The sequence below is a fragment of the Alosa alosa genome, chromosome 20, assembly GCF_017589495.1.
Source record: "Alosa alosa isolate M-15738 ecotype Scorff River chromosome 20, AALO_Geno_1.1, whole genome shotgun sequence".
NCBI lineage: Eukaryota > Metazoa > Chordata > Actinopteri > Clupeiformes > Clupeidae > Alosa > Alosa alosa.
Window position 1 is genome coordinate 29,848,110 of NC_063208.1, and position 26,644 is coordinate 29,874,753.

Below are 26,644 nucleotides of genomic sequence, written 5' to 3' on the forward strand. Positions count from 1 at the left end.
TGCACGTTCTTTTAAACACGCATCTTTTTTCTCTCTCGCTCTCTCGGAGATGGCCTCCCGAGCAATTTGCTGTGCTGCCGGCTTGTGCCTGGACATCGCCCAAAATGCTTGATTGCATTGCATTCTCCACGTTTCTAGCTAAATTTTCATCTACCACATCAGCATTTTTGTTCAGCGAATCTTTTGTAAATTGGTTTACAATTACCGTCGGGCCCTCGTTATCGCCCGGTTCGCCTGCAGCCATGATCTCCTTCTGCAAATTCTTTTAAAACGCACATCTTTTTCCTCTCTCCTTCTCGGAGGTAGCCTCCCGAGCATTTGCTCTGCTGTCGGCTTGTGTTTGGGCATCGCCCAAAATTCTTGATTGCATTGCATTCTCCACATTTCTAGCTACATTTTCATGTAGGTCTACCACATCAGCATTTTTGTTCGGTGAATCTTTTGTAAAGTGCTTTGCAATTACCGTCGGGCCCTCATTGGCTGCGTTATCGCCCAGCTCACCTCAGCTTGCTGATCACTCCGTCGTCTTCATTAATATTCCCGGTAGAATTCTTAATCTTTTTGGCCTCTATGTGTCCAGTTACATAGTCTGTCTGTTCTTGGTCTTGTATAAATAAAGAAATAAATGTGATTTATAGTCCGGTGCGACTTATAGTCCTGAAAATAGTACAAAGACTGACATCAAAGACTGGACAGGGCGAACCAGCTGAACCACTTCTACAACATGTTTGACTGCCCTGCTCCAGCTCCAATGGCAGGGGTCTGTCCACCACCCCCGGCTGACTAAGACACCATAACAGCCATAAGTCACACAGATCCAAGATGCACCCCTCCCCCCCCCCTTACACCCCTCATCATCACAGCAGATCAAGTGAGAGCTAAACTAAAGAAACTTCACACAAATAAGGCAGCGGGGCCTGATAGACTGTGTCCAAGGCTACTCAAGGCCTGTGCTGCTGAACTGGGGGAGCCACTGAAGCACATCTTCAATTTGAGTCTACGCCTTGGACAAGTTCCAACACTGTGGAAGACATCATGTCTCACCCCTGTCCCTAAAAAGCCACACCCTAGTGAGCTTAATGACTACAGACCTGTCGCTCTAACATCACAAGTGATGAAGACAATGGAGCGACTGGTCTTAGGTATGCTCAGACCCCAGGTACGCCATGCACTAGACCCGTTACAGTTTGCATACCAGGAGAAAGTGGTCATGGACGATGCCATCACTTGTCTTCTACACAGGACACATTCTCACCTAGACAAGGGGAAAGCTGTGAGAATCATGTTCTTTGATTTCTCAAGTGGTTTTAACACCATCCAACCCCTCAGACTGGGAGACAAGCTCTTGCAGATGGGTGTGGACGCTCACCTGGTAACCTAAATTACAGATTACCTGACCGAGCGACCACAGTTTGTCAGAGTGAAGAACTGTCTCTCTGACACTGTGACCAGCAGCACCGGAGCGCCACAGGGAACTGTGCTCTCTCCAGTCCTGTTCACCCTGTACACATCTGACTTCTGCTACAACATCGAGTCATGCCACATGCAGAAGTTTTCTGACGATACTGCAATTGTGGGGTGTATCAGGAACGGGCAGGAGGAGGAGTACAGGAGCTCCTCAGGATGTTCTACCAGTCTGTTGTTGCCAGCGTCCTCTTCTATGCAGTGGTATGTTGGGGAGGAAGCACAAAGAAGAAGGATGCGGGGCGACTTGACAGGCTGGTAAGGAAAGCTGGCTCTGTAGTGGGAGCTAAACTGAAGTGCATCACTTCAATGTCTGACAATAGGACCCTGAACAAACTGATCAACATCTTGGACAATGAGTGTCACCCACTCCACAGCACTATTGTTAAGCAGAAGAGCCTGATCAGCTGGAGACTTCGCTCACTGCCTTGCACAACGGACAGACTGAGAAAGTCATTTGTCCCCAGGGCCATTGAACTGTTCAATGCCTCACTTAAGGGAAGAGGAGAGATAGACTTCTCTGCATAGTCTGTCTGCCTCTTCACCCCCTCCATGTTTGGTACTGTCTGTCCACTAGCCACTTGTACCACTGTCTTTATGCCTCACTGTTATTAGCACATTAGCACATATGCATAACCCCCCCCCCCCTCCATGCCACAGCCGAACTGTGGCCACACTTATACATTTTCTTAAATAGTTAAATATATAGGTATATAGACTTTACTTTACTTTTGCATTGTTGCACTGTTGGACTTACTCATTTGCACCATCACCATGACCACCATCACCATTGCACTACCACCATGAACCTCATTCACACAGAGCACCTTAGAGCACCTTACCATACCTTACTATGCACAGAGAATCACAGGCTCAGTCCCTGCCTCAGTCATTGCAAGCGCCTCTGATTGATTAATCACCACTATGTGGATACTGTTTTTTAGAATTGATTTAGATTAAGTGTTAGTATAATTTGTATTTTTGTAATTTGTATTTTAGTATATTTTTATATATATTGTATTAAGTGTTAGTTAGTATAATTTGTATTTTAGTATATTTAGCATATTCTTTATCTTCTACTGTCCTTATTGCTTAGTTGTGTTTTTATATTATATACTTTAATTACTCTTTCTGCTGTTAAAGAATGTGTTTGTGTTGTATGTATGCTGCTGAGACCTTGAATTTCCCCTGGGGATCAATAAAGTATCTATCTATCTATGAGATGTATGCCTCTCCTAATAATATCCAGTGAATTAATTTAGGCACAGATGGACTCCAATCAAGTTGTAGAAGCATCTGAAGGACCATTGGTAGAAGTAGGATGCACCAGATCTCAAGTGTCATAACAGAAAGTGTGAATACTTATGTAAATGGAATATTTCAGTCTTTTATTTTTTTATACATTTACAAAACACTCCAAACACTTGCTTTTGTGTTGGAGTATTGTGTGTAGATTGAGGAGAAAATTAATAATTGAATCCAAGATAAGTCTGAATCATAACAAAATGTGGAAAAAGTGAAGTGCTATGAATACTTTCTGTATGCACTGTATCTGTTCTTGTATCGAATCGTGCCCATGTATCTATCTGTGAATCGGATCGTCTTTTACATGAGAGATTCACACCCCTACTGTTTACACTGCACTATATATCTTGTCCTGTCTATACTTTGTATCACACTGCACTTTTCTGCTTTTTTGCACTTCTGATTAGACACAAACTGCATTTTGTTGCCTTTGTACTCTGCACAATAAAGTTGAATCTAATCTAATCTAAAAAAACATGATTAAGCGATTGTGTATGCTCATATAGGCTAGAAGGCCAGCAGTTCATGGGGCATCTATCTATTTTGTTTAAAAAAAAAAAGTTTTATTTGTGATTTTACGTTACTACTACTACTACACTTCCCATAATCCTAATGTGTAAAAGCAGAGCTTTTGATTGATAGAGATCAACTGTTGCCATGGAAACGTTTATGCCTTAACTCCCGCCTTTACTAACCTGGCTTGCTCCTTAATTACTTTACGGTAGTTAGTCATCTTGTTGTCTTACATTCAAAAGTAAGCATGTTAAAATATCATTAGGTTAGGTTGGAAAATGTATAATTAGTAATGGCTGATGGGATGAATAGTTCCTTTGCTGAGAAATTAAAATATGTACAGTCTTGTACCTTTGCCTTTTTGTAGGCCTACTAATACATATGACAATAAACCAAACTTGAACTTGATTTTTTCTTTTTTCAGTTTTTTTGCTCGAAATGTTGTATGATTCACGAGTCACGTCACAGCTGTTCAGCCTAAGGCAATGTCTAAAACTTTATATACGTATTTTTCCACGTCATGGGGGAAATTAATGGAAAATTTACTTCCAGACTGTAAGCCCTCACGGAAGGGGGGCGGGACTGTTGGAGACAAGGTCCGAAATGAAGTCAGCTTCTCTAGTTCTCTCTTCAGTATAACAGTAAAAGCCTTTCATTGAAAATGTAATAGTTTTTATTTTTCATGTCTGAAATGAAAAAAACGAAAAAACTATTTGAATCCTTTATGTCCCATTTAATATCATTATGTCACAACATAATTGATTTCAGATTGTATGTCCAATTAACATCTCTAAAGAAATGACAGTCCATGCAGACTTTACATAGATTTTACGACAAAGCCATGATTGTTATCTAAGTCTAACAGAAATGTGTCACTTGCAAGTAATGAACACAGAATTATGATGTGAAAATACCACAACTATATATATATAAATATATGAAGAGTTCAGATGCAAAACCCTCTAAATCCGTCTGACCACTTTTCTTTTAAATGAGCATTTAAATATATATATATATATATGTCATATTCAACTGTTTGAATAATAATAAAAACAGACATCCAATCTCTTCCCAAATCATTTGCACCCTGGTAAAGATGAGTAAAAAGGGTTTTAAAAAGAATCTTTTCATGACTTCTCACCCTAACACTGAAAAAAGAGGAAAATCAAAACTGGAGTGAGTGAACCGACGTGAGGCTAATTTAATCAGTAAAAATGCCTTTCTATTTCCATTAAGAAATAATTATCTTTAACACATGCCACAATTATTGACACTCATTATTTTTCACAACCTCCCTTTGCCAATAAAACAGCTTTTAATATTCTCTGATAAGTATGTAAGTCAGTAAGTAAGTCTTTTATAAAGCACATTTGTATGTGTAGCACAAAGCACTCTACACACAAACATCAAGACAAACAAACTAACAATTAATAAAAAATAAAAAAATGAAATAATTTAATTTGTTACATTGAAACTAAAATGTCCATGGGCAAAAGTGATTATCATGAACAGCACACAGCACGGTGTGATTGAACAAACTGGAGAGCTTTGGCACAGATCAAGAGTCGCAATTGCTCTGAGCAGATGCTGGAAATTGAAACTGCAGAGCAAGGAATGTGACGCTATTCCTCTTCAGATCGTCCACACTCTTATGTCGTCTCTTGTGCACGCTCATCTTTAGTTTACCCCACAAATTCTCCTTAAATCTGGGGACTGCAATGGTAATGGAGGAAGCTTGATTTCATATACAGTGTATTTTGGATAATTGTCCCTCTGGAGGATCCAATGAAGACCCATATTCAGTTTCTTAGGAGAGGCATATTTGTAAACTGTTGTATTTTGATGTCCTTGTAACCTAATGAGGTTCCCAGGGGTTTTAGTGGATAAACAGCCCACATAATTACAGACACTCCTCCCAGAGGGCAACTTAATCAGGGGTGCCAATAATTCTGCTGGGCACTGTAGTTGGGGCATTTAATCTCGCTTCAGAGAACTCTTCATTCTGTACACCATCATTCTCACTTGTAGTCATTACCACCACCATCTCACTTTGGGTGGAGGAACTGCAGTTGGTGGAACAGTGTTGAATAGTGTGTCTGGTGAGGTGACAATAAAGTAAATATTGGCACCTAACATGGCTAAAACTGGGAAAAAAGAGAGTCCATACCCCAGACCTCGCACACCACTGCTGAAGGCTGCACACACCCAGTAGATCAACCTGGAAATGAGCAGGGTAAAAACCATAGAGTGTGTCACTACAGGATACATAGATTATAGGGCTAGAACAATTGCCCCAAGAGAGGAGATCACTGTGGTTGGAAAAGTGACCCTGGTTTTAAAATGGTCCTCAAATTGTTGATTACCAATATGCCCACTTTCTTTTGATACTTGTGATTGACTATTTCAGTAGGATACTGTATTTCAATACAAGTAGTATAGTTGGAGGAAACTATTTCAATCCTATTTCATTGTTGCCTACAGGATAGGCTGATAATGTTTCTGTATTAATTCTACTTCGGGTCATACGATGAAAGGTCCCATTGCTGAGACATGGACACCTGTCATGTACCTGTCATGACATGGACACCTTCATGTGACTGCCATACTCAATGTCATCAAAAACCACAAAATCTGTCCAGCCCTCACAAAATTTGGCACAGATTACCGTATTTTCCGGACTATAAGTCGCACTTTTTTTCATAGTTTGGCTGGTCCTGCGACTTATAGTCAGGTGCGACTTATATATGAAAAAAATTATATAATTGAACATGTTTTTAAATGTTAATTTATATTAACTGACATGAACCCTACATGAAACATTATCGTCTACAGCCTTGAGAGAACGCTCTCAAAGGCACAAGTCGTGAAACACACGTGCAAATCCTCAAATTACTGCCGGGATTCTATTTATAGCTGGGCCTCAGATTCGGACAAATAAAAGCCAGTATAATTTTGTTTCAATTTAACTCATAAAATAGCTCTTCTTAATAATTTATATTGTTGGTTGGTTTAATATTGTTGCCAACGAAGTCATTGTCCTACACCATGAGTCTCCAACACATTGCTCTCAAGCTACCAGTAGCACGCAGCCCCAGGTTAACCTACATTTAAACACAATTGTTGCTGCCAGGCATCAGCCTACGAATTTTATAAAAAAGTAAATCATGCATAATTTAAAACTAACTAAATCTTAGACCTCTTTGGCTATACAGAATAAGGTTTCCCTTGCAGCACAACACACGTTCCATGAATGAATGAATGAATAAAAGCGGATGCCAATTATCTCGCAATAAGCGGATGGACATCCCAACACTCTTTCATACATGAAACTTAATAGTGACCCAATGCCATTGATAGCCTAACGGTATGCTGCTCCAAACGAAAAGTATAGGCCTATGTCTCACAGTAAAACGCAAGAAATGAAGGCCTATAGCTGACTCGAATAGGCTACAAGCCATGGTCCAAATAAAGGTGCTGTGCTTTGCCCAGCCATAAATTCAGGATTCACGATAGTCTGTCCCCTAAACATTCCTCACCCGTTATCTGGACATGCATGAAAACATTTGAAAACAAAACTCACTGCCATGTAATATTTGATCGCTGTTTTGCTACTAATTATCTTTCACGTGAATACGCATCTTTTTTTCTCTCGCGCTCTCGGCGAGCATTTGTTCTGCTGCCAGCTTGTGCCAATACGCTATATCGTCCAAAATGCTTGATTGCATTGCATTCTCCACATTTTTAGCTAAAATTTCATGTACCACATCAGCATTTTTGTTCAGTGAATCTTTTATAAATTGCTTTACAATAGCGTCGGGCACTTGTCAGCAGCCTTCGGCTTGCCTCTTGCCACTATTCACTCGTCTTCATGATTCCCTGTAGAATTCTCAATATTTTTGGCCTCAATGTGTTCAGTTACATAGTCTGTCTGTTCTTAGTCTTGGATTTTGTGAAATAATTTTTTAAAATATCATCTGCTTGCTGCAGCTTCGGTCTGCACGTCCTTTTAAAACCGCATATTTTTCTCTCTCGAGCATTTAATCTGCTGCCGGCTTGTCTCTCCACATCGTCCAAAATGCTTGATTGCATTGTATTCTCCACATTTTTAGCAAAATTTTCATGTACCATGTAAGCATTTTTGTTCAGTGAATCTTTTGTAAATTGCTTTACAATTACCGTCGGGCCTATATGCCTATTGCCTGGCTTGCCTCAGCTTCGGGTCCGCCCTTTTAAAACCGCTTTTTCTCTATCGTGAGCATTTAATCTGCTGCCAGCTTGTGACTCCACATCGCCCAAAAATGCTTGATTGCATTGCATTCTCCACATTTTTAGCAAAAATTTTCACGGATCATATAAGCATTTTGTTCAGTGAATCTTTGTAAATTGTTTTACAATTACTGGCCGGGCTTATAGGCCTATCGCCTGGCTTGCTTCAGTCACGCCTAAAACTGCATCTTTTTCTCTTTGTGAGCATTTAATCTGCTGCCAGCCTGTGACTCCACATCGCCCAAAATGCTTGATTGCATTGTATTCTCCACATTTTAGATACATTTTGGTGTACCACATGGTATTTTCTTTCAGTGAATCTTTTGCTTTGCAATGACCTTCCTGCCCTCCTCTTGGCTGCCTTCACTCATTCGTCTTCATTAACATTAATCTTTTTGGCCTCAATAATCCAGTTACATAGTCTCTGTTTTTGGTTTTGATTTTGTGAAATACATTTCTAAATAAATGCTAACTTATAGTCGGTGCTTAACTTATATATGTTTTTTTCCTGTTCATGACGATTTTTTTGACTAATGCGACTTATACTCAGGAGCGACTTATAGTCCGGAAAATACGATATGTATATGACGTAGCCCCATACAATTAACCATTGCAATATCAAGTGCTAAATCAAGGAATGATTTTCGCATTAATCATTTATTCTTAACATTTGAACTAAACTGCGCATTTGAAGAATTGTTACATCCATAACATACAGCTATACACACCTGCCGAACACAAAGATGATGGTTAGGAGTGGTATGAGCTTGAGCAGGTCCTGCTGTATGTAGGTGGACATGACACCCAGCTGCAGGAAGTAGAGCAGGTAGAGAGTAAGGGAGTCATGCACATAGTACCAATGCATGGCAACATCCCGATTCTGACAGCAGTCCTCGAACTGTGGGGTCAGCTCACTGCACCTCAACCGTGACACACTCTGCACCAGCACACCTGAACAAAATACAAAAATATTAGCTCAAATTCATATAACAGAGATACTGGCAATACCTGAACTATCCCTCAGGAACAACTGGACTCTATTACTGGCAAGAATACCAAACGGAAATACAAAAAAAATAGTACTATAGGTAAATACATCATATTGAATGATAACATTCAGTGTTCATTTATACAAGACATTTGAGGAGCACAACAATGTGATTAAACCAAACATCTTAAATATCTCCAGATTTTTTTAGTGCAAATATCTAAAGATACTTGACCACACAGAGGTTCTTACTCACCCAAGCCTATGGGAATGGTGGCAAAGAATGCACAACGCAGTGTATACACCAGCCTGAAGGGGGTGCTGGTGATGGACGGGCCCTCAAAGGGTAGCAGTTCGTAGCCTGCCCATATCAAGAAGGGGAGGATGACCACAGCAGCTGCCATTGACACACCCATCCTCATAGAGTTGCCACAACCTGCTGGGGTGGAGGAAGGGTTAGTATTCATAGTGTTTACATTATATACATAACTTCAGAGTTTGAAAATATATCTTGGCTATATTGTGCTGCAAGTGTTGCACGATATTAGGGGGGGAAAACTGATGTTTTTTTTCAGCGATAAACACTTTTTTCTTGAGCATGCACATACACACTTCCTGTGTATTATGCATAATAAAGAAACAAAAACATGTTTTCACCACACCTGCGTAATAACCGCAGTGCCCAATAGCGAATCAGAATCAGATTGTACTTTTATCAAAAACAAGAAATGCATTTCCCATGTATGACCCACATATCTGTATTTACCTCACAACTGAGGACATTTTGCAAAATCAATGTATACATCTCAGTTAATAGGCAGGAAATTGTGGAAATGTTAATATCAATGCATACCTTTGAGTTGGGGGTGTTCAGAGGCACAGTGGTGGGGATGGGCAGGTTCAGTTGTGTTGCACAGTACATCATATAGGGGAGGTATTCCTGTGGACTGCTCACTTACAACAAGATCCTCTGGGCTGTCTTGCCTAATGTCAGTGTTCATCACGGTCACCACGGGGTTAAAGGCATAAGCTCCCTTTTCTGGCATCACACTCCTATGGCTCCCCAAGGTTTCAGTGATGTCCCCTTCTTCACCAACTTCATAGTCAACTAATAACTTGTCCCCCTTGTCTTGGATCATTGTCTTCTCCAGCAAGCTGCTCCGTTTCCCTCCCAGTTGCATGACACTATGTGGACTCAAGGAGACTGTTGACATGCCAATAGTGTTGGGGCGGTCTTCCTTTTTGTCTGGCTCCCTGTTGGGAAGAGTGAAATCTGGCATCTCGGTGTGTGTGATCTCTTTCTGTTCCTGATCATGGATGTGACCCTGTTATCTGTCAGAGTCACTGTATAATGTACTGTATTATACTGTAAATCACTGTATTTGTAATTTTCTTGTTTACTTACCCAATATGTCTAATGGTCTTATTTCATGCCTGTATGTCTCAGTGGGCTTTCTGTGGTTTTGTAGTGTTTGAATGTACAAGCTATCTGCATTTCCTTTTACGCTGTCCAGAATGGCTTCAGGTTAATCTGAAATATGCACAAAAGCAATTTTCAACCTACACTCATCTGAGGGGAATTTTATCAGCTCTAACTAGAATGAATTGGACTTCAGTAAGCATCATCTTTCAAATGTGCATAAACTAGTTATATTAATGTGCCAATATTTCCCCATGATTACACAAAGGTGCTATATAAATAAAGACTTACTAACCAGGGTACTTTAACCACAAATGAGGAACATGCACCTGTTCCATGACAAATATATAATCCAGGGACTAACACTGCAGTCTAAAAAGTCTTTTAATTAAGTCTTTGTAATGCAGAATATGTTCCCTATTCTAAAGTTGGGTCTTTGTTCACATTTAATTTACAATTAATTTGGCACTTATTAACCCCCATGTGTTCCCTAAACTAAAGTTGCCCCCTATTCACGCTTTTTAAGTGTATTACAGCGCACACAAGAAGCAGACAGCCAAGTTAGCACAAATAATCGATTTTAGACCCAACTTTAGAATAGGGAACATATTCTGCATTACAAAGACTTAATTATGAGGTATTTGTACACTATTAGCACTTGTGGTTTAGTGTCTAGTTCCATTTGAAAAGAGCATCTTTGATAAGTATTATTAGGTTCTTGTGATACCACCTTACAAGCCCCATACTGAGCCATGTATATTTAGGTCATAATTCATATGCAACAACTTATTTAATAACTATAAATAAGGGGTAATTAGGAGCTTACATTCTTAATTAAGGGTCTAGTAAGGGTAGAATAAGGTCTTGCAGAATAAGGTATTACAGTAATTAGTGACTTATAATGACTAACAAATGGCTAGTATGTTACTAATATACATGTTAGTAAGCAGCTAATTAATGGTGAAGATGTGTGTCTTAATAAAAAGTGTTACCAGAATTTGTTATTATATCTTGAATTACAATTTCTGCTATGAGAATAGTGCTTCGAATATCTAAGAATGTGCTTCGGATATCTGATTTTTCTATCATACTGTTTTTTATCATACTGAATGAGAAACTCTCAAAAGGGGAGTCAGTTTTTTATGTTTGGAAAATATGGCCAATTTCAGGGCCTTGTAAGAGAGAAATGGCATAAGATATTATTTTATCTGATTATATTCTTGAATTCTACAGAGTTAGTGCAAATCACTACCCTGGAGATTCCAGACCCTGGTAATCTAGAAAGATTAAGGGTCTGGCCACGAATAATGTAATGGCCCAACTTGAGGGGCGGCACCAAGCGTGCATTTGACAATCTCACTGCACGCAATTGGATAACACAATACGACCAACGTTTACTGACTGATTCCGGACTTCGACGCAATTGGATAACACTACGACTGTCATCTGTTTAGCTCGCCTCTGGCCCGCCTATATCAGATACACCAATGTGATTGGCTCCCTGCGATACAAGTGGTAAAATTAACGTGCATCATTACTCATTGCCAGAGTGTCTCGCAGAGACAATTCAAATTGTGCTCTTACGAGAGCTCTGGAGTTTCCAGGGTACCAAATCACAGTGTCTCATATCAAAGGTGCCATGAATGTAGGAAGTTGGAAAAATAGTTGGCTGGTTCGCCAAAATGCGTAAAATACTGTTAAAGGGCCTTAGTGTTAAAACTGTTACTGATACAGACACAATGTTTTGGATTTCTCCATAGGTTTGGCATAGGAGTACCTGTAATTAGGGGTCCGAGCAGCGTAGCTGCAAATTTTCAGGTATGGTTACCAGTACCCCCCCCCATAACCCAAAATTTGGGGTACTGCTCCCAAAGGTGGCGCTATTGAAAAAAAAAGTTAATTGTGCTAATTTCTCCTTACCAGATTGACCTAGACTCAAAATTCTTTCATCATATTAATCTCTACATTTAGATGCATCTTTTTCACCCTGGTCTTATGCTCTAAAAATGTTTACTTTTGCCACAATTTCAGAAAAAAGCCAAACATCATAAAAAGTTTCACAGGCTTCAAAAATGATCAAATCTTCACCAAAATTCTCAGACAATGTTTAGACAAAGCCTCACAAAAGTTATCAAAATATTTTTTCCATTTCAGAGATATAGACCAATAAAGTTCGACCACTCAGCCCATTTCTCCTATATTACCTATATTCCTATATGAGTAATTTTTTTCCTTGGAGAACAACCATACAACCATCATTATGTGGATACCATCAACAGTGCACATTTTCAGATCTGTACTTATAGAGCCCTTAATTCTATTGTCAAATGTATGCTAGGAATTTTCTTGATGTTGTGTGTTTGCCAACACACATTTTCACCATGTGAATGTGACTGCCACAGCTGTAGCCTATAATTATTTGTTATTCTTATAATATTTGTCATTTCTTATACATATTTAGTCTTCCTGTTATAACTTCCATGCTATAATTTTCAGTTCCTGTTTATTTATTGCACAATGGGTAATAATTTAAAAGGAATCGTGTTGCAGTCTTGTAAATAGTGACCCTGCAAGATCCCTAGTCATTGCAAAATCATAGTCTGTGACTTAAAACTCTACTACTTGTCTTTAGATGTGAGAGGGTCTGAGACTGTAGTCTTTCAAAAATCTTTTCCAAATCTTTGCAAATCTTTCCAAAGTCTGTCAGTGTAAGGAGGGCTTGAGGTGAAGGTGCTGTGGAGAAATTGCAGGATTGTTTGGCTCTGCCACCTAACCACACCCAGTTTACCTGCTGGGAAACCCTGTAGCTCCGGAGCAGGGGCTCAGACCAGGATAAATTGTTTGCTCGCCCTCAGTTCACTCTTTTGTTCATCTCAACCCAGCACTCCAGTGTGTCCTGCTCTGTGTGCGTCTTTGAGTTAACATAAGTCATCACTAGGGATGAGCAAAGCGAGGCTTTATGAAACACTGAAATGTTCAAAGCAATTGTGCCGAACGTTGCTAGGTAGATGAGGTTTAATATAGTTGGAATGATTGAACAGTTAAATAGGTGGATAGTTTATATAGTTAAATGATTTGCTTGGTAGATAAGGTTTAATATAGTTGGAATGATCGAACGGTTAAATAGGTGGATAATTTAAATGGTTAAATTATTTAGGTAGATAATTGACGATAACTGACAGTTGGAATGGCTCTAATGTTTGCTAGCAGTTATGCTAACTATGTTATCAAAGATAATAATGTTAACCAAGTTACTTAACTTAGTTAACTTAGCATAACTATTAAAAATAAAAACATTAGCTAACTAGCATGTTAGCAATGCTAACATGTTAACTATGTTAACCATGTGACTTAGCTAACTTAACTAATCATTTTTAGCAGTTATGCTAACTATGCTAACTAACATGCTAACTATGTTAACCATGTTACTTAGCTAACTTAGCTAATCATTTTTAGCAGTTTTGCTAAAAATGCTAACTAGCATGCTAACTATTCTAACCATGTTACTTAGCTAACTTAGCTAATCATTTTTAGCAGTTTTGCTAAAAATGCTAACAATGTTAGCAATGCTAACATGCTAACCATGCTAACTAGCTACAGTGGGTAGGAGTCATACAAGGATACAAGGAAGTTTATTGTCACATGCATATAGTTACTGGAAGTAAGAAATGCAGTGAAATTATGTCTGGTGTCAACCTATTTGTGCATTAATGGGGTAAAAGTGCAGTAGAAGAGGGGTTTAGTAGATTAAGTGGCAAGGGCTGCATAAAAAGGTGGGGGAGGATTGGGATTGGGTGGGGGGCACCAACAAAGGAGCACCCAAAGGCAACAGGGGCAAGGAAAACTCCCTTACCAAGGAAGAAACCTTGGGCAGATCCACTGGCTCAAGGGGCTAACCTAACTTCCAGGGGTCTTGGTGTGTGTGTTGGGGGATGACAGGGGAGATGGGATAGTGTGCTGTGTATGTGGGGAGGACAGTGTGCAATATGTGTGTTGGAGAAGCTTCCTCATGAGACAATGTGCTGTGTATTGGGGGCAGTGTGCTGTAAGTATGTTGGGGATGTGTGTTGGAGAAGCTTCCTGATGAAATAATGTGCTGTGTATGTAGGGGCAGGGACTTACTATTGCAAGCAGAGTACTATATGTAATGTATGTGAATGATGACAGTGAAGATGTGTGTGTGTGGGCGGGGGAGTGGAGCAGTGACTGTGTGTGTGTGTAATGTGTGTGTGTGGGTAGGTGGGGGCAGTGTGCTGTAAGTATGTAAGAGGATGTGTGTTGGAGAAGATCCTGAAGACAATGTGCTGTGTATGTGGGGGGCAGTGTGCAGCAAGTATGTAGAGGCTTACTGTAGCAAGCAGTGTGCTGTATGTATGTGAAGTGATGACAGTGATGATGTAAGTGTGTGTGTTGGGGGTCAGGGACTTACTATTGCAAGCAGAGTACTGTATGTAATGTATGTAGTGATGACAGTGAAGATGTGTGTGTGGGCGGGAGGGGAGTGGAGCAGTGACTGTGTGTGTGTGTGTGTAGTGTGTGTGTGTGGGTAGGTGTCATAGTTGATGACAAGTAACAGTTACAATGGCTGAACAGTTTAAAGGGTTAAATTGTTTAACAGTGAAATATTGTAGTGAGGACTTTTATTTTGAAACAGTTTTTGGCAGAGGAAGCAGTTGAAAAGGATGTGTAGTCTTAATAGGGCCAGTTTGTATGCTTAAAGCCTGAGACTGGCAGTTGGGCCAGGTGGCCTGAACACCTGCCATAGGATTCTAATTGCTGTGATGTCATAAAGGGCAATGTTAAGTCAATGGGGAAATTTTGATAGTTTTTAATTAATAGTTTTAAAAGTATAAAAGTTACAAAGCTGAAAAATACATAGCACTCTTGTCCTAAAGTAAGACCCTCGTGACAATGTTTGAATGAAGTTTCACGTTAAGCGGTTGAAGCTGCATTAAACGCGTTAGAAGAAGAAATAGCATTTTCATGCACTATAATAAGAAGCCTAGGAAGAACAGTACAGTGCATTTTCATGCACTGTAATAAGAAGCCTAGGAAGAACAGTACAGTGCATTTTCATGCACTGTAATAAGAATAAGAAGAAGCCTAGGAAGAACAGTACAGTGCATTTTCATGCACTGTAATAAGAAGAAGCATAAGAATAAGAAGCCTAGGAAGAACAGTACAGTGCATTTTCATGCACTGTAATAAATATAGCCGCAAGCGGCAATGGCGGGCCCGAGCACCTGCGGGCTGCAACCCGTGACATGTCGGAATCCAACAAAGCACCGACGTGGTGCGTTTGTGAAATGTACATATTTGATGCGTGGGCTATTTGCTTTTGTATTTGATTTTCTGCCACATGTACTTGCTTGGCCAGGTGGGGGCGTAATGCAAGGCAGGCCCATTGGGTGTCATCATAATCATAATATATATTAACCTGAGAAATTTTAGACCATTCATTTTAAGCAAAGAACATTTCTGATACACTTTTTGGTTGGCCAGATGGTGGTGCTATGTTAGGCATTGAAATTACACATGTGTATATCATCACAATAATGATATCCAAACTTTTTGTAAGAAAGTTTCAGATCAATCAGCTTAAGGCATTGTCCATTTCTGGCACATTTCCTGCTTGACCGATATTTTATAAAGGTGGTAAGGCATTGCATAATATTTTATGTGGTGGACAGGCCCATTGGGTGTCTGGATATCATCATAATCATGATGTCTATTAACCTGAGAAGTTTCACACCTTTCATTCAATGCACTGTGATTTATGACACATTTCCTGTTTATGTGGTGAGATATTAAAATCATAACAAATATATAAGTTATCAAAAATCCCTTCACAATTTAACATCAGCGACATCTTGGCATAATGTTTGCCAAATTTCACATGAATCTGACAAACCGTCTAGGAGAAGTATGTTAAAATTGATCATGTGACATCAGTGTAATTGACATTCTTTCTGTTGCCAGGTGGTGGCACTATGCCAAATATGCATTATGGGCATTTCAATATCATCACTCCATGGTATTCAAAGACCTGTGAAATTTAAAACATTACCCAAGCCATGCATGGTGAATAAAGACATATTTATTGTTTATGTGGAAGCGTATTAAAATTCAGAGTTTTGCCATTTCGTCAAATTACAACATATCAAAAAAAGCTTCACAATTTAGATTCAGAAGCATATTGGCATCATATATACCAACTTTCACATGAATCGGATCAACCGTCAAGGAGAAGTATGTTAAAATTGATCATGTCATAACGACAAAATCCCAATTACCTCACTTCCTGTGGGCGTGGCTAATGGCATGTTAATACAAAGTTGATTGTTTTGGGAGTTACACACACCCACCAAATTTGGTGTGTGCATCTAAAACTTATATGCCAACCACAAGTCACAGTGACGCAAAGGGGCGCTATGGAGTTCCTGGGCCAAGCCCAGTGCCAAGGCTTTTCCCCTGTGTATTCACGGTACCTCTTGACGTGTGTGCCAAATTTCATGCGTTTTCACCGATGGGAAGCACCTCTTTTTTGGCATCACAATTCATGATTTTTAGTCACAAAATCCCAAATACCTCACTTCCTGTTGGGTGTGGCTAATGCATTGTCCATACGAAAGTTGTTCATCTTGGGGAGATACACACCTACCAAATTTGATGTGTCTAGCTGAAAGTATGTGCCAACCACTGCCTCAATCACCCTAAGGGGGCTACTACTGAGTCCCTTAGGCCACTTCGGGGCCAAGCTCTTGTACCTAACTGCTTTGGCGTGACACCTGATGTGTGTGCCAAATTTCAAGAGTTTTTCGACCATGTTAACCACCTCAAAAGGAAAAACGCTCTGAGACAAAGTTAATATAATAATAATAATAATAATAATAATAATAATAATTAATCCTTAAAAAAACAATAGGGCCTTGCGCCTCGGGCCTAATAATAATAATAATCCTTACAAAACGGTGCCTCGGCCCCTAATAATAATAATCCTTACAAAAACAATAGGGCCTTGCCGCCTCGATTGCTTCGGGCCCTAATTATGTGATCTAATCTAATTTCAGGATCCTTGTTTCCTTTTAACAAGCCATTTTCAAGATTTGATCCATCCGATAGCGAAATCCAGTAACTGAAATCCGATAACCGAAATCCCGAACGTTTCAAACAATCAAAGCATATGTAAAACTAAAAGCTATGCTACCTCATGTTCGCGTTTTGCTCGACCCCCGTAAATCACCACTTGCGGTTATATTTAGGGCCCGAGCACGCAACCGGAAGTTTAAAGGCCCTATTGTTTTTGTAAGGATTATTAGGGCCGAGCACCGATGGTGCGCGAGGGCGGACGCCTTATAGCGACCGAAAGAGGTGCTAAGCCCTATTGTTTTGAAAGGATTATTATTATTATTAGGGCCCGAGCACGTAATGGGCCAAAGGCCCTATTGTTTTTGTAAGGATTATTATTATTAGGGCCGAAAGTAACCGTCGGGCAAGGCCCTATTGTTTTTGTAAGGATTATTATTATTATTATTATTATTATTATTATTATTATTTGTTCACCTTTTGCTATTTTGAGGTGGTTAGCATGGATGAAAAGTCTTGGAATTTGGCACACACATCTGGTATCACAATGGCTACAGAGGCATAAAAGGTTTTGGCCTCGGCGGCCCAGGGACTCAGTAGCAGCTCCCTTAGGTGATTGATCCAGTGGTTGGCACATGCTTTCAGCTAGACACACCAAATTTGGTAGGTGTGTGTATCTCCCCAAGATGAACAATTTTCATATGTGCAATGCATTAGCCACACCCAACAGGAAGTGAGGTATTTGGGATTTTGTGCGGACTAAAATGTGATGAATTGTGATGCCAAAAGAGGTACTTCCCATCGGTGAAAAAGCATGAAATTTGGCACACAGGTCAAGAGGTACCGTCAATATACAGGGAAAAATTTTTGGCACATGTCGGAAATTTGCCAGGAACTCCATAGCCCTTATGGCCCGCCACTGTGACTTGTGGTTGGCATATAGTTTTAGATGCACACACCAAATTTGGTGGGTGTATGTAACTCCTAAAAACAAACAACTTTTGTATTAACATGCCATTAGCCACGCCCACAGGAAGTGAGGTAATTGAGATTTTATGGCGTTTTGGACATGATCAATTTTAACATACTCCTCCTAGGCGGTTGATCCGATTCATGTCAAAGTTGGTATACATGACGCAGAGATGTTCCTGATTATAAATTGTGAAGCTTTTTTTGATATGTTGTACTTTGACGAAATGGTGAAATTATTAATTTTAATACCCTTCCACATAAACAATAAATGTGTCATAATTCACCATGCATGGCTTGAAATGTTTTATATTTCACAGGTCATTGAAGACCATGTTAATAATGATATTCACATGCCCATAATGCATGTTTGGCATAGCGCCACCAACTGGCAACAGAAAGAATGACAATTACACTGATGTCACATGATCAATTTTAACATACTGCTCCTAGACGGTTTGTCAGATTCATGTGAAATTTGGCAAACATTATGCCAAGATGTAAGCTGATGTTAAATTGTGAAGGGATTTTGATATGTTATATATTTGATATGATTTTTAATATCTCACCACATAAAGAGGAAATGTGTCATAAATCACAGTGCATTGAATGAATGGTCTGAAACTTCTCAGGTTAATAGATATCATGATTATGATGATATCCAGATACCCAATGGGCCTGCCTGGCATAGCGCCACCACCTGGCCAAGCAGGAAAGAAATGGACAATGCCTTAAGTGATTGATCTGAAACTTTATACAATATTGGATATCATTATTGTGATGATATTCACATTCGTTATTCACAAGCCTAGCATAGCGCCACCATCTGGCCAAGCAGGAAATGTGCCAGAAATGCTCTATGCTTTGAATAAATGTGCTGAAACTTCTCAGGTTAATAGATATTATTATTATGATGATATCCAGACACCCGATGGGCCTGCCTGGCATAGCGCCACCACTTGGTCAAGCAGGAAATGTGCCAGAAATGGACAATGCCTTAAGTGATTGATCTGAAAGTTTACAAAAATGTTGGATATCATTATTGTGATGATATTCACATGTGTAATTTTTATGCCCAACATAGCGCCACCATCTGGCCAACCAAAAAGTGTATCAGAAATGTTCTTTGCTTAAAATGAATGATCTGAAATTTCTCAGATTAATATATATTATGATTATGATGACACCCAATGGGCCTGCCTTGCATTGCGCCCCCACCTGGCCAAGCAAGTAAATGTGGCAGAAAATAAAATACAAAAACAAATAGCACAACACATCAAATATGTACATTTCACAAACGCACCACGTCGGTGCTTTGTTGGATTCCGACATGTCACGGGTTGCGGCCCGCAGGTGCTCGGGCCCGCCATTGCCGCTTGCGGCTATATTTATTATTATTATTTATCTGCCATTGGAGTCTATGGTAGCCCATAGAACGCCTGGCTAAAAAGTTCAGATTTTTTCGTCGATAGTTTCTGGACACTCCACTGATCACTCACACTCATTTACGGACCTCTAAACCCAGCCGTCTAGCGCCACCAACAGGTCAAAGTTTGGCCGAAAGTTGAAAAGCTGGGTTGAAAGGTATTCGCAAGTCATTATTATTATGAAATTTAGCGCCCTGATTCAGGACCGTCCCATGATCACTCACCAATTTACAGAACTCTATGCCGAACACTCTAGCGCCACCAATAGGTCGAATCTGGACTCACATTCACGCATGTAACAATTTAACGGTGTGTTCGATTTTCACAAATCAAGCACCGTTTGAATCCCTGGACTGACCTGAGTTGAATGACCCATACTACGTCACTTTCCGCCATATTGGACCTCCGCCATATTGGATTTAGTCCAAACTCTACGAAAAGTTTCACTCTACGAAAATCTTCCGATTTTCACGAAACTTGGTAGAGATGATCTTCTGCCCGAGCCGCACAAACGATACTTGTCAGATTTTTCAATTTCATTTTTATTTGCCCGTGACAGCCAATCAAATATGGTGACTAAGCCGCCAAACAGGAAGTGGACAAACATCTAGGTGACACTTTGAGTTAACATAACAAAACTCGATACCATTTGTCAGGACACTGTCCAAATCACTCACACCAATTTTCATGCATATACATTGAACACAGTAGCGCCACCACCAGTTTAATGCTGGAAATGCGTTCATGCGCGTGATCCTTGAGTTCATCGACCCCTATCCCGTCACTTTCCGCCATATTGGATTTGGTCCAAACACTACGGAAAGTTTCAGCGCTCAAAAATTTCATTTGATTTTCCCGGAACTTGGCGGAGATGATCTTCAGACCGAGCCGCACAAACGATACTTGTCAGATTTTTCAAATTCCACTTTATTGGCCCATGACAACCAATCAAATATGGCGATGAAGCCGCAAAACAGGAAGTGGGCTAACATCTCGGAGACACTTTAATGTATGAAGTCCAAACTTGTTACAGGGACTTCGTATCTGATTCTGAGGACACAGTAGGAAATTGGCATCATTTGGCCTCTATAGGGGGCGCTGTAATACAGGAAGTGGGCTCGTATCTCAGCAACTCTTCGATGTATGAAGTCCAAAGTTGGTACAGGGACATATTAGCTGATTGTGAGGACATGCAAGGAAAGTAGTGATGCACGATATATCGGCCGCCGATATAATATCGGCCGATATGGTCATTTTTTTACACATCGGTATCGGTCCGATGTCAAAATAGGGCTGATGTGAACAGGCCGATAATCATTCCTGTGTATTTGACGTGTGTGTAGCGATCCAAGCGTGTTATCTGTCTACACTGAATCCGTTAAATATGCCCTTCTATTGCATCATATTTCTTATTTAAAATAGCAGGGCAACAAGACTGACAGAAAGAAGACACATCAGCATCTGACAAAAGTTCTTTCAAAACGTTGCGTTGTATCGCGCTGCTCGCGTTGATTGCAGTCAAGTTGATGGCTGGCTTGCATGTCATGTCACGCCTAGCACATCTCTCGCGGTAGGCTAAATATAACTGTCAGGCAGAATGTAGTTATATGGTCGTAATAGGAATTTAATAGGGCTGTAACAATATGCGATTCAAAACTGAAATCGCAACACTCATATCCACAAACCTGTGTCGCGGTGTGAAAAGGCAGAACCGACACACCCTTTCTAGTGTCTAGCAGTGCTTTGCAGCTTACGCGGCCGCATAAACAACACACATCTCCCGCTTTACTTGGCGGTAGCCTACGTTGCTTTCATTGTAGACTTTACCAAACAGTATAAACCCCCGTTAACCTTTCCTGCTTTGTTTCAGACCGTAGTCAGAAACGCAGGGGAGATTCGTTATTCGAGGGCCGATGTTATAAGATAAAATAACGTCGGTCACGGTCCCATTTCTGATGAGCAAAATACATGAGCTGAACTTTATGGAGTTTTATTTCGGACAGTAACACCACTCACACTGTATACAGACTCCAACTTGAACTTCCACACTCTCTGCTCCAGTCGCATGCATACACTTCCTCACTCTATCTCCCTCCTTCCCAGCTTCCCCCCACACACACACACGGAGCTCTCTTAAAGGAGCCGCAACACCATTTACAACACCCCTCTCTTTGCCCCGCTCTCTCTCGCTCACTCAATGGACACGCACGACTGGGCCAAGCGTAATCCAAATAAAACATTACAATCATTGAAAGCAAGGACTCATAGAAGACGACTAGCTAAATTACTATTAAATCTGCTTAGCAACATTAGCATGCTGCACATATTTGTTTAAAACTCTTGGTTTCAAGTTGACTGATCATCTCAATACCAATGTTTCCCAAAAGTGCCTGTACCAAGGAGAACAAGTATTACCTTTAAACTTAAACACACATGGGGAAACTGAACAGTCCAATCAGTAGACTATGATAAGCTAGCCAACTATGCTACTATGCTACTTTGTTTACAATATTTCCAGGCTTCAACCACACAGCTGAATTAAAGAGGGAGAGTTGTAATATAAATAGTAGGCATATAGTGTGCCATACCTACCTAGGCTAATCTGCATAAAGTGCTGTCATAAATATCAGACATTCAGTATTCTCTCTTTTTTTATATCAGGATATAAAATAATACAGATATATTCTATTATATTGTAATTCTCTGGTGTTCTAAGGTAGGCTATTGAAGCGTTATTTAAAAAAAATGCATTTTGGAAAATAGCTCTTTATTTGATTATCATAAGAATGTGTTTTCTATACAGATATATCGACATCGGTAAATATCGGTATCGGCCATAACAGCAAAATTAATATCGGGGTTATCGGCCACAATTTTCACATCGGTGCATCACTAAAGGAAAGTGGTCTCATTTGGCCTCTAGGGGTGCTGTAATAAAGAAAGTGAGCTCACATCTCAGCAACACTTTGGTGTATGAAGTCCAAACTTGGTAGAGGGACATGTAGCTGATTGTAAGAACACACAAGGACATTGGTGTAATTTGGCCTCTTGCTATGAGTGCTTGCTCATGCCATGGCAACGCCATTCCTGCTATAGCGCTCTGCTAGGCCCCCGCATTGCTGCTTGCAGCTATATTTATTATTATTACACTAGTTTAATCCAGGCTTAGTCACTTATCTCACTTTTTGAGATAGGAGTAGTCTATGACATGGCTATGTCTAAAGCAAAACAGGTGCTTGAGGTTCTAACAAAGTTATCAGCAAACCTCTGTTCAAAGTTCATATTTCAGTGTCACTCTGGGTCTGCCTATTACTGATTAACCAGCCACTCCCTAAATGATAGGTTAGGCCACTTGTGTTGGGTGTAGTCTAATAAGTTGTACAGTCAGGGGCACAGGAGGTGCGGGACACGCAGGGGATTTCTCCCTCGCTGTTTTGAAGAGACAGCAATCATCCACCTCAGTTTTGATTTGAGGAAAGAAATAGCCTATAGGCTATGCCAAATAAAACTAATAGCATCACATCCCAACCAGTGCCATGTAAAGAGACCATTAGTGTTTCTAGTAACAACTGGATATTTAGAATGTTAAATGTCTAAAATCCTTTTGCCTACTGTAACAACCCATCACAAACTTCTATGGTCATTGCCCACCTCTCTAGTTTTGTCTTCTGCTTTGTCCATGTACCTTGTCTCTTTGTTATGTACCTATGTGAAAACTGTAAGGCATCTTTGAGTGTCTTGAAAAGCCCTATACAAATGAAATGTATTATTATTATTATTGACCTTGATTATTACTACTATTATTATTATTATTATTATTATTATTATTATTATTATTCCTGCTTCTGCAATCTGTCTCCTGTTCACCCCAACAGACATATTTTAAACCAAACCTACTAGTAATACTCGACTCATTTTCACTACTGCATTTTATTATCTGGATCTTCACAATGCTAATAGAACGTTTCATTGACTTGAATGGGATTTCCCAATGTTCTACCGGTCAATTATATTCATGTAATTACAGCTGAAAACATATAATGCCAAAAACATTTCATATAATGAAATATATGCAAGTAGTCCGGTCACTTCTTGCAATGGAACTTCATTCAAAGGTGAAAGCAGACGGTTGATCAGCTGTTCTAAAAAATGTTTGATTCAAGTTCAGCGTGTGTTGTGAAGTGTTTGTTTCTCAGCAAAAGCCACAACGAAAAGGTAACAAATAAATGTAAAGAGACGCATCATGTGAAGTCATGTGTTTCTTGTGTTGGCAAGTAGCTGGATAATAAACAGGATAATGTGTGGAAAGCTGTCATTATCAGGAAAATAAGTTCCTACAGGGCGAAGCAAGTCCGGTTCGCCCTGTCGGGACTTATTTTCCCGAAAATGACTGGCATTCTATACATTATCCCTTACGTAATAATCATATAAAAGATATAACCAAAGATCCTTAATATACTTATATCAACCGTCTCTGATATAACTCTTACATCAATTTTAAGTTCTAAAACAGAATGTCCATTTTAACTCTCATGACAGTGTATGAAACGCACACAGATGCGCATATTAATGAGCCAAATTTTCATGAATGCGAACGAGCTGAATGGAAACCAGCATATGATTTTGTTGCTGTTCAGGGCCCTTGTGGATATCAATTTCAAAGTCTAGAAATGTGTCTTTGTATAGCAGGGGTTCCCAACCTTTTTTGGCAGGTGACCCCATTTTATTTCACAAAAAGTTGGCACCAATCATTCACAACATCTTTGTTGTAACACAGTCGAGACCAGTACTTTGATTTTCCCTAGCAGTCTAATTAGTTTGGCTAAATTTGCACATCTGGATGTTTTGCTAGTTTGTTTGGAACGTTGATTAAGCATGATTACATCAATCAAACATCTCATGCAGGCTGTCTAGGTTTATTTTTATGTATCCAGATTGTAATGAAGGATCCAATTAGTTACTTATTATTAGTTACTTATGTTATTTTTTATTTAATGTATGTATATTTTAATGTAATGTACTGGTCAATTGAAACATATCCATAATCTCAGGTGACCCCATTTGAATTTCAGGCAACCCCACATGGAGTCCCGACTCCAAGGTTGGGAAACGATGTTGTATAGCTTGATAACGGATAGGAACTCCTGAATGAAGCCCCAAACATGCATATTTTCTAGACATAGTCTACTGCCCATGACCCATCATTATGGAATCCGTGAGAAAAACCTGTCTGCTGAGCTCTATACCAGACCTGCCGGCTACTGGAACTAAAGAAACTGTCATGGAAAATTCAAGGTGAACAGATTTTTTTTGGTCTCTGCATTTATCCCAATCCGTGAATTAGTGAAACACACTCAGCACACAGTGAACACACACAGTGAATCCCGGCGCAGTGAGTTGCCTGCAACAACAGCGGGCTTCGGGGAGCAGTGAGGGGTTAGGTGCCTTGCTCACTTCAGCCGGCCTACTGGTGGGGTTCGAACCACTTCAGCTAACCAGTAGGCCACCTGCCCCCACAGGTGGGTGGGGTTTTTATTGTTATTTTAAAAAAATCACATCAATCAATTAACCAGTCAATCTTTCCATATTCTAGATTCATTAGATGTATATGTATCTATATTTCAAGCCATTTTTTTGTTTTAATGCCATTTTGTCTTGATAATTACTGCTTACAGTTAATGAAAACTAAAAATCTGTGTCTCAAAATATTACAACAAAAAGGATATTATACAGAAGTGTGCCTTTTGAAAAGAAATGAACTAAGGTGGGAATTCAATGAACCCAGATATTCTTTAGAATGTTCATTTCTCAACAAAAAAAATAAGGAATATTGTTGGTTTTTGGCTCATTTATTTCCTCTTGATAATACCTCATAGATTATGGGGTTTATTTTCCTGCTGGATCAAAAACTATTTATCAGTTTTGGCACAGATGGCTTATCAGCAGATGGAAGCGAAGTGCTCTAAAATCTCTTGGTAGAAGGCTGCATTAACTCTGGACTTGATAAAGCACAGTAGACCAACACCAGCAGATGAAATGGCACCCCAGATCATCACTGACTGTGGAAACATCAAACTGGACTTCAAGCAACTAAATTTGTTTGTATGTGAAAAGGAGAGTTTGGACCTGAACAGCGGTCCAGTTCTGTCTCTCCTTTGCTAAAACGCTCTAACCTTGTCTCCTATCGTCAGGAATGGCTTGAGACTATGAATGTGCCACTTGTAGCCCATTTCCTGGACACGTCTGTGCATGGTGGCTCTTGATGCAGACTCCAGCCTTTTTTGAGCTGTAAGCCATAATCATCTAACCTGACCCTAGCCAGATGAATGTCGTTCCGCTTAGCTCCGCCTAGCTTCACTCACATCCATCTGGGACCTCTTCCATTGAGAGTGATTTCTCCAACCAACTTTATGGTTTAGCCAATCAGGGACGCAGGGCGGAGTTTCATAGATGTGACATAGCGTAGAAGCGACTGTGAGTCTGTTATTAGCGTCCACGGGTTGGCTTCGATGTGAGTGGTTGAAGTAGCACGTCAATAGATGACGGACAAGTGGCTTATTCAATAATATGCAAGCATTTTTTGATTAGGCCCAGCCTTCTGAAGCAACACTTCAATGGATCGGTTCCAGATGGATGAGTGGAGCTAGGCGGAGCGAAATTCATCTGGCTATTGCCAGGTTAATAATCATCAACACTAAAACAAAAAATGGCTTCAAATATTAAACTCTATATGTAATGAATCTAGAATTTATGAAAGTTATAAATAAGGGGAAATACATTTTGAAATTAATGTTGAGACCCACCTGTACATTTTCTGTTTAAAAAGTTAAATCAGATAGTGAACTTGCAGTGTATAAAAACATGTGAATGAATTAGTAAAGCTCTAGGCAGCAAGACTGAGCACTTTACCCAAAATGATGACTGTAGGGACAGTTGAGGCAGGAGAATGTGTAACTGAATTACAGATTGAAGAGTTTGGTTCCAAATCGCTATATCCTCCCAGTAGAACTCGAATTGGTTATTGTTAGGCTACTTGATTTATCTTTATTTCAATCAAAACAACATTGATGTTAGGCCTACCTGAAATTATAATAATAATAATATAATAATAAGCTTTATTTGTATAGCACCTTTCATACACAAAGTGCTTTACATTTGAAGCATGTAACACAATAATAGTCAGTCAGTCATTATCAATCAGTCATT

At 39.8% G+C, this 26,644-nt stretch overlaps 1 protein-coding gene across 5 annotated transcripts in view; it reads right to left on the reverse strand.

Moving 5' to 3' along the window:
- The window catches only part of tmem79a (transmembrane protein 79a), a 31,308-nt gene that overhangs the window by 1,161 nt on the left and 3,503 nt on the right, over nt 1–26,644 (reverse strand). Inside the window, exons 2-6 of one of the 5 annotated variants that reach the window (XM_048229847.1) lie at nt 9,942–10,067; nt 9,390–9,790; nt 8,793–8,975; nt 8,277–8,499; nt 4,001–5,500 (exon numbers count right to left, since the gene is read on the reverse strand). In XM_048229847.1, coding sequence (XP_048085804.1) covers nt 5,314–5,500; nt 8,277–8,499; nt 8,793–8,975; nt 9,390–9,750 — 954 coding nt within the window. In that variant the 5' untranslated portion in view covers nt 9,751–9,790; nt 9,942–10,067 and the 3' untranslated portion in view covers nt 4,001–5,313. Of the gene's footprint in view, nt 1–4,000; nt 5,501–8,276; nt 8,500–8,792; nt 8,976–9,389; nt 9,844–9,941; nt 10,068–26,644 lie in introns of those variants that run through there. The other 4 variants (XM_048229846.1, XM_048229845.1, XM_048229849.1 and 1 more) reach the window with 4 other exon arrangements.